The sequence below is a fragment of the Syngnathus floridae genome, chromosome 7 (genome assembly GCF_059516105.1).
Source record: "Syngnathus floridae isolate MCC-2025c chromosome 7, RoL_Sflo_1.0, whole genome shotgun sequence".
In the NCBI taxonomy this organism is placed as follows: Eukaryota; Metazoa; Chordata; class Actinopteri; order Syngnathiformes; family Syngnathidae; genus Syngnathus; species Syngnathus floridae.
In genome coordinates, this window is record NC_142419.1 from 6,457,995 (window position 1) to 6,466,075 (window position 8,081).

The 8,081-nt window shown below is 41.4% G+C and overlaps 2 protein-coding genes across 6 annotated transcripts in view; one reads left to right on the forward strand and one right to left on the reverse strand.

Annotated features, from left to right (window-relative positions):
• The window catches only part of numa1 (nuclear mitotic apparatus protein 1), a 29,491-nt gene that overhangs the window by 9,876 nt on the left and 11,534 nt on the right, over window positions 1-8,081 (forward strand). For 2 of the 4 annotated variants that reach the window (XM_088380085.1, XM_088380086.1), the window contains exons 23-24: window positions 72-374; window positions 1,467-1,631. In XM_088380085.1, the coding sequence (XP_088236211.1) occupies window positions 72-374; window positions 1,467-1,490 (327 nt within the window). In that variant the 3' untranslated portion in view covers window positions 1,491-1,631. Of the gene's footprint in view, window positions 1-71; window positions 375-509; window positions 555-1,466; window positions 1,632-8,081 lie in introns of those variants that run through there. The other 2 variants (XM_088380087.1, XM_088380088.1) reach the window with 2 other exon arrangements.
• On the reverse strand, window positions 1,644-8,048 carry naalad2 (N-acetylated alpha-linked acidic dipeptidase 2). Of its 2 annotated transcripts, none has more exons than XM_088380091.1 (20): window positions 7,693-8,048; window positions 6,596-6,704; window positions 6,338-6,524; window positions 6,077-6,178; window positions 5,881-6,006; window positions 5,502-5,582; window positions 4,854-4,959; window positions 4,624-4,717; window positions 4,454-4,549; window positions 4,073-4,158; window positions 3,657-3,776; window positions 3,505-3,587; window positions 3,349-3,412; window positions 3,215-3,282; window positions 3,059-3,150; window positions 2,850-2,940; window positions 2,392-2,656; window positions 2,232-2,313; window positions 2,010-2,102; window positions 1,644-1,920 (listed from the first exon to the last, which is right to left on the reverse strand). In XM_088380091.1, exons 1-20 carry the CDS (start codon window positions 7,850-7,852, stop codon window positions 1,731-1,733), a joined length of 2,295 nt encoding a protein of 764 aa, XP_088236217.1. In that variant the 5' UTR covers window positions 7,853-8,048; the 3' UTR covers window positions 1,644-1,730. The 2 variants fall into 2 exon arrangements, with proteins under 2 accessions (XP_088236217.1, XP_088236218.1); XM_088380092.1 differs by lacking the exon at window positions 7,693-8,048 and adding an exon at window positions 7,292-7,507.

Genomic DNA, 8,081 nt, shown 5'->3' on the forward strand with positions numbered 1-8,081 from the left:
TTCAAAATGTGACAGAAATGTTTCAAATAGGAAACGGTCAGCTAATCAGACTTCTCCTTTTTTCTTCTCAGGTTGACCGCAGGGAGTCCATGATGTTCACCATTGAGAACACTCCGAAGAACAGCAGCAACTACCTCAAAAGAGGCCTGAATAAACTCCGTAGCTCCACCCGCAAGTCACCAGGCAAAACCTCCACGAAATCTCCCGTGAAGACCGCGCACAAAGAACATAAACAGGCCGGCCCTTCTCGTGCTGTGGTGGGTCGAGCGGGCCGAGTTGGAAGCTTCAAGTCACCCCAAGTGGTCTCCAAAGAAAACAAGAAGACGTGTCAAACTTTTGGCAAGTCTCCACGGTTGACGGAAAGCGCTCGTAAGGTAAGACCATGTTCTTGGAGGTAAAGATGGCTAAAGAAATTTCTACCTACTCAGTGATTTTATCTGGCTCACCATTTACATTCAAATCCCGGAAGTGTTTTTAGTGTTCATGGTTAATGCTAATCCTCTTTTCAGGAATGAGTCCGTCAATTACAAAAATCTTCCTGGAACAATGACAAGGTCTATGATCAATGGAAAATGATTTGCTTGCTGCTTTTAGTTTCTTGTACCGTATTTTCCGGACTATAAGGCGCACCTAAAAACCTCAAATTTTCTCAAAAGCCGACAGTACGCCTTAGCCGTCTGGTGCGCCTTATATATGGACCAAATTCCATCCCGCGGGCCAAATTTAAATTGGCCCGGAGCATTGTGTCATAAAATCAATCATAAGTGGCCCGCTGAAGACTATGATTCATGAATCAAAAAGGCTATGGATCATTATTTTGTGATTATAAGGTAATTTGTTGCATCTGAAGTTGAAATAAAAACGATAAAATGGAGAATGATTTGATTTGGATTAAAAATCTGACATGATGCAACCTGGCCTGTTTACTGTTGTCACAAACACCAATATCACCCTTCTTATTCATACAACAATAACAACAATAAAACAAACTTAATACATCTAATAAAAAATGTATTCAACTTTCATAAAATTGTTAATTTGTTATTATTTTAATCTTTAACATTTTTGGTAGTGCAATTGAAAACAGATTCTCATTTGCAATATCATCTGCAAAGGATAGTTACATATTTACAAGTTCATTCACAATGGTAATGGTTCGTGGAATGTCGGTGCGAATGGTCGGCCCCTATACAGGACTGTCCCAGAAAATTAATGCATTAATGGTGCGCCTTATAGTCCGGTGCGCTTTATATATGGACAGAGTTTTAAAATGGGCCATTTATTGAAGGTGCGCCTTATAGTCCGGAAAATACGGTACTTGTTTGTGGCATCTGGTGGTTGGCTCACAATAACAAATGCTGGTGATCAAGTAACTGGGTGAAAATGCTTCTTACATGATTGTGCTATTTAAGTTTTGTGTTAATATTTTATTCTGCATTCTAATCTTTTTTTTTTTTATCCTTCAGGTGAAGAGGAGGATGTTGAACTGAGGAAAAACTTATAAGTGTTCAGTTGAATTTTTTAATCTATGCACTTTTCATTTTTGACCACTACCTTCTTGTAATGGTTCTTTTTGTATTGTCTTACTTGTACAATAAAATTCTCTACGTAAAGCTTTTAAACATTACAAATGCATCAGTTGATTACATTTTCAGTGAGTTCCATCCTTTATTAAGTCAAGGCACATTTAGTTTGAAAAAGTTGCTAGCTCATCTTATCTCATGTGTGCATCATCCAGGCGGTTCAAGTGTCATGGCAGCAGCATGGACTGTGAATGCTGCTATGCTAATTTGTCGTTTAACTTCATTCCAAGCCTTCTCTTGGTTCGCTGAGCGCTCAATGTCAAACAATGCATCGTAGATCCCGGGGAAAGACTCTCCTGCATATTTATTATGGCTGCTTGGAGCAAATACCACATGCCTGGAAAACAGGTGGGATTAGCGAGCATCAAAATACAGATCGTCAATGAGTGAGCGTGAAGGGCAAGCAGTTCAGTTTGTGTGTAATACCTGTAGAATGGTCTTCCAGGTAAACCCAGGGGGTCTATGAAGGCTCTCTCCAGATACATGAGCTGATCGTTCATTCTACGTATCTGCAGAGCACTGATAAAAACATACATCTGAGTGTAAATGAAAATTGTGCCGGACCTCTATTCACTTGAGAGCCCAACTTTCTCAAGTGTTCTCACTGACATCTTAGTCAACATTATGACGAACAAAATGTCTTCTTACTCTGCTCTGTTGATGTGTTGTAGGCGCTCGTGGAACTCCCTTGCTGCAATGGTAAAATTTTCAACCGCTGAAAACAAGGAGTCTGGGGGAAAAATAAGGAAAACAACCTGATCATAACAAAAATATCATTTGGAGCAATTTTTATTGATTTATGGCTTACCAAAAGACACCTCGTATGTCTGCATCTCCTTGGGGTGTGTTTGTGCGATCTCCGCAATGCTGTGTGCGTACTTGTCAAGGGAGATGGCATACTGGTTGGCATCCAGAGGGATGATTTGAGAATCTGCCAGGAGGAAGATGAGCCCGCCTCTCACTTGAGCCACAGCCCGAAGCCTCGTGAAGGAAGGGTCATAAAACTTCTCCACAAGCTCGAATGTTTCATAAACCGTGTGATAGACGGGATAATTGCTGTATCGCTCCATTTTCTACGCACACACACATGCACACACACACAAAATACAATACAATTTATATAGATGTGGTCAACGTCATGTGCAATGTCCGAAATATCCAAAGGGAACGGACCAAAGCCAGTGTGTGGAATATTTTTTTAAAATATGTATTGCATCGAAATTCCTCCCAAATTTACAAAGTATATTCTAGTAAAGAGAATTTTACCCTGTTCTTGGTGTATCTTGCTCTGCCCGCTGCAATTCCCAGACGAACATAATAGGCTTCAAAATCACTTCCTGACCCCAGCTTGCTGATCCTACACAAGAGCACATAGTGGACCAATAGGTACCCTTCATTGTTTTTATTGATGAGAACAATGCCAAAGATGACATGAAAACATTTAATGAACTAATAAGTACTGTGAAGCAACCTACCGAGGGGCATCACGGTTATTTGTCCAGTTGTCTCTCTTATGCCAACTTTCATACAGAGAAACTCCTTCCTCTCCTTTCTCTGGACTGGCTATCTAGTACACATAAATAGCAAAGTGAGAGACTGCTGCTACCAAACATTTGTGTGTTTATATTTACCTGCTTTGTGAGGTCATATACTAGCGTGTGCAGAGATGGTGTACAGTCAACCCTGAGCGTGTACATACCTTGAAAAGACAAATGCACAAGTCACCTTCAAAGCAGTCGGTATACTGTAAAATATTTGCACTCACCCTCTATGCCAGAGTCGGCATTGATGTACGCCACGGCTCTCTCCTGAAGTAGTTTGGCATTGTCCTATTAACAAATATGGAGTAAACACTTATGTTGATTATATTGTGAGCGGAGCTGTGCTGCTCATTGCAAACAGTAATAATAAGAAATTCTACCTCTGCCCATTCTGTGGAGCCCAGCAGTCCAAATTCCTCAGCATCCCAGCTGGCAAATATTATTGTTCGTCTAGGCCTCCACCCTGCACGCAAACATTTTCATCTTGATTGATTACTGGCAGAACGCTTGACGCAACAGCAACTGTAAGTACCCTTTCTGAGAAGCTTGCCAGCGCTGCGGACAGTTTCATGGACCAAAGCAGCTCCTGACATGGGATCGATTCCTCCAAAAACCCAAGCGTCCCGGTGTCCGCCCAGAATCACATATCTGTCTAGTCCAACACATGCCACAAATATTATCAGAGCATGCTTTGATCAAAATATAGACTTTTTAAAAACTGAAGTGACTGAAAGAGTGGGTACAATTTGATTTTAAGTCCAAGTTACTACATATGGTTCCTTTCCCTTCAAACAGTTACCAAAATTCCAATGTGTACCAGTGAATGTGTAGCTATGCCCTACTATCCATTAATAATTCATCTGAACACATTTTTCTTCGGGGTGTGCAAATAATTGTAAAATTCTGTAAAAATCATCCATGGTGCACATGGGGTTGGTGTTTTTGTACCTGGCTCTAGAACTCCTCTTATCCTTCCAATGACATTGTAGATCCTTGTCACCTGATTATTAGTGTAGATGTTCATGCGCACTAACCTAGAACGAGCACATTTACGAGAAGAATGTGATTTTTTTTTTTTTAGATCATGAGCTTTTCACTTCTCAATTCAATTTAGTACACATTATTTCTTGCTAGTGGTCTAACAACCATGTGAGAATGGATGTTTCTTCCAAACAAGACCTCTTTTGTGCTGTATTTGGCAACATGCCACTAGCTCTTTAGCCAGAATCCAAACAAAAACAGCAACAAAGGAAAAATCCAAAGAGTGGAGTGAGACAACAGGATGTCCCTGTGAATAAATGGACACAAACCATACATACAAGAACTCACTGGCTCTTGAAGTCATCTGTAAAGCCTGGGCCGATTTTGTAGGAGACATTTAAAGCTCCTTTCCAGTTGTTTGGAGAAATTTGTCCCCCCATATTCCTGTGAAGTGGGTCATCAATTAATTTCATCAATGCGCATGATTAACTTCGAGGTAAACGAGTGAAATAACTTACTTGAGAAGATGAAATGCATCATGATAGCCAATGGGATGCACAGGGATGCTGGGAAGACCCACTCCATCTGCAGGATGAGATCTGTAGGTATATTCTGCAGGAGATTAGACAGCAGTAAAAATTTCATGCTTGACTGTTAGGAAACAAAAAAAAAACATATAAATACACACACACGCACACGCACACGCGCACGCACACGCACACGCACACGCACACGCACCCGCACACACCTTTAGCAGGATATCCCGGTGTGAGAGAATCTCCTGCTCCATTCAGGTTCATAACATTTCCTCTCTGAGCTCCACCACCCGGAAGGTTCCAGCCTTCAGGATATGGCTACCCAAACCAAAGATTGAAGGAGTTCATATAATGCACATCATTCAAGGCAGAATATTTTGCTCATGTTTTGTTCAATATTTTTAATGCAGCCTGAAAAGGAAAGTTAGCCCATATAAAGTCAAAATGTGTTTTCACTCATGGAGGAATGACTTTATCTCCAAGTCGCCAAATTTGTTCAGATTCTTGTACAGAATCACGAATATGGTGCATGCACAATGGGAAACATTAATTCACCCAGTCACCACTTTAACGTTTACTTATTACATTTATTTATAGCAGAAAAGTATGTCAGTTATTAGATGCTAGCTCTGATAATGCTATTAGCTACACCAGCACCAATATGATGACAGATGTATTGAATGTGTCAACTAACAAAGACACTAGGTTGTAATTTTCCCACTTATACTTAAGGATTTATACACAAGCAAATAATAAAATAAATCGTACATACATCCACTTTGAGACATTAAAATATTCACCTGAAAGTGTTCATACCAATTCAGACCATCGACTGCACTGCATTGACTCGTACAAATTACCTTGACTCCATCTGCACTGTAATCAGCTGGATCGGAGAACAAAATAAGTCCCTTTGCGCCTGCCAGCATCGCATTCTTCACCTGATGAAGGCAACAGAGAGCAAATCCACAGAATTAAGTCATCCAATCAAAGGTTACATACGCACGCACACACACACACACGCACACGCGCACACACACACACACACACACACACACACACACACACACGCACACGCACGCACGCACACGCACGCACGCATACGCGCTGTACAAGTTTTTAATGATGCTTTCATCACAATCCCAAAAGCTGAAATTTATTTCTTAATACTTTAAAGTGATAAATGAACTATTTCGAAATCTGACCTGCACAACAGTGCAGAGTGGATGTATTTCTTACTTTATTGCCCCGGAATATCTTCCCGTATCTGACAATGACAATTTTGCCAGTCACATTAATTCCCATCTGCCTCTCCAACTGGAAAAAGTCTTCGGTGCGGCCGTAGTTGATGTACACCAATTCCCCCTGGGCAGAATAAATGCAAGTGTTTGTTGTATTAGCATGATGACGTTAATTCTTGTTTGTATGTTTGCACCTCAGGCTGTCCTTTAGCAGAAAAGGCACTGTAGGGAGGCACAATGTTGGTGACGTCTTCATAACTCTCAGGACTGGGCTCAGCCAAGGAGGTGTTGAAAACCTTTAAAACAGATCGAATCAGGTGAAATGTGACTTGGTATAAAACAATAATAGAAACAAAAAACTTTTACAATTAGTACTCTGCAAGGGCTAAATTTGGAACACATTTTTCTTAGATAGTTGGGAATTGAAAAGGAGTGTCTACACGACTTCACCTTACCTCATTGCCTCGTGCATCAACTATTGAAATGTAATTGGGCTGCGATACGTTTGGGTAGGACAGCAGGACGTCATACGGCACCATCTCTACTGAGTCCAAGCCAAATTCCTGCCACTCTGTTTTAATCTGTTCCGCATATTTCAGGTTTTGCTCTGTGCCTGACAGGTGGGGGAGACGTGTAAATTTCCTTGAAAAGGGGAAAAAGTGCTTAATCACAATTGCCTTGGAATAATCACCGACAGGATGACATGATCTTACCTGAGGTAATCTCTGATCTTGCTAGGATGCATTTCATCCAGAAACTCCTTCATATATTGACTGGAGGCACTGCTTGCATAGTTTGGGTGGGTGGGTTTTGCTAACCAGCCTGCAGCGTATACATAACAATACATGGCAGTTGGTACATACACTAATTGAAAGTGTCGCAAATACCTTGAGAACAAATTCATTAACTCTCAAGCTTCTGAGAAGTGTCGTGAAAGTCTTCCTTGCAATGCAGTAGCCGAGCACCATTATGTTGCCTCAAGATTGAACATTGTGATTTTTTAGACCATGGCGAGCTTTAATATGTGCCACATGGGTAAACACCTAGGGCGGCAACACCAACATAAGTTTTTAAAAAATCCAATATGAGTGTCTGAAGACGTCAAATTAAATTGTGCCGCATAAATGACTCAAACTCATACATCAGACTGAGATTCTGTACGAATTTCTACGCAGCAATTGTGAAATGTATCGAAGAGGTCAAAGCGCGTACACGCTCCTCTCTTCTGCTGCAATTTCGAGTAGTGATTCAATATCCGTCCACATATGCAAAAATGTCCCGTTTTGTCCATAAAACGTCTAAATAGCACGCGCGCCCTTTACAATAAAAGTTCCAAATTGCTCTCGCACAGCGTGTGCACATCTGACTTTTGTTTTTTATATCCGCGTTCGCGATTTCGCGTGACTCACCTACGATAAAACCCAAACAAAACAAAGCTGCCACGGCCAAAATCCACCAGATACAGCGAATGGATCTACTACGTTTTGTCATGTTGTCCCACGCTGCACCGTGCACAAGCTTCCGACAATCCAGACAAGTGCCTCATACATCCGCGTTCAATGCTCGAATCCAGTTTGAACGAATGAAGAGGTGTGGCGATGTCAGTCCAGCTTTTCGTCACATACAGAAAATCCCATCAACACAACGAACGAGGCTCGCGCTAGATTTTTTCCCCTCCTATAGGCTTTGCCAGCATTGTTCGTGATCGTTTCAATAAGTTCGAGAGACTTGAGACAGCATAAGCATAAAAAGATTAAATTTATTTGTTTCTACACACAACCAAGGCTTGACATCAACTTTTTTTGCTCACCAGCCAGTTGCGGGGCCGTTGGATCAGTCCCCGCGGTAGGACGTTCGTGTAAGATCGCACCAAAGTAATTCCAAATGTATGCAGTCACAATAATTCCAAACAGCTCTGTTAACTTTGAATCTAAATTGACAAAAGGTGCCCATTCAACAGTAGTAGACATGAATCACAACTTCTCTGTAATGTAATATATCCGATTATTGAAGTTGTGTTTCTTCCAGACCCGAATAACACGCTTGAGTCACCCCAGCTGTGTAGCGGCAGCGGAGGTGGTCTTTTATGTCATGGACTGAACCGTGAAAGGGAGAGGGAGATCTGTGTGCTTGCAGGAATGCAGAGCAGTAATTCTCATTCCCCAATGTGTTGTTTATATACTGCATGGCGATTGAGGG

Excerpts from the sequence above, each read along its gene's own strand:
- naalad2 (XM_088380091.1), bottom strand. The coding sequence starts at position 7,852 with ATGTCTACTACTGTTGAATGGGCACCTTTTGTCAATTTAGATTCAAAG. Across the intron at positions 5,583-5,880 it reads AGATATTCCGGGGCAATAAA|GTGAAGAATGCGATGCTGGC; the intron begins GTAAGAAATACA and ends TGCCTTCATCAG. Across the intron at positions 3,151-3,214 it reads TATATGACCTCACAAAGCAG|ATAGCCAGTCCAGAGAAAGG; the intron begins GTAAATATAAAC and ends TATGTGTACTAG.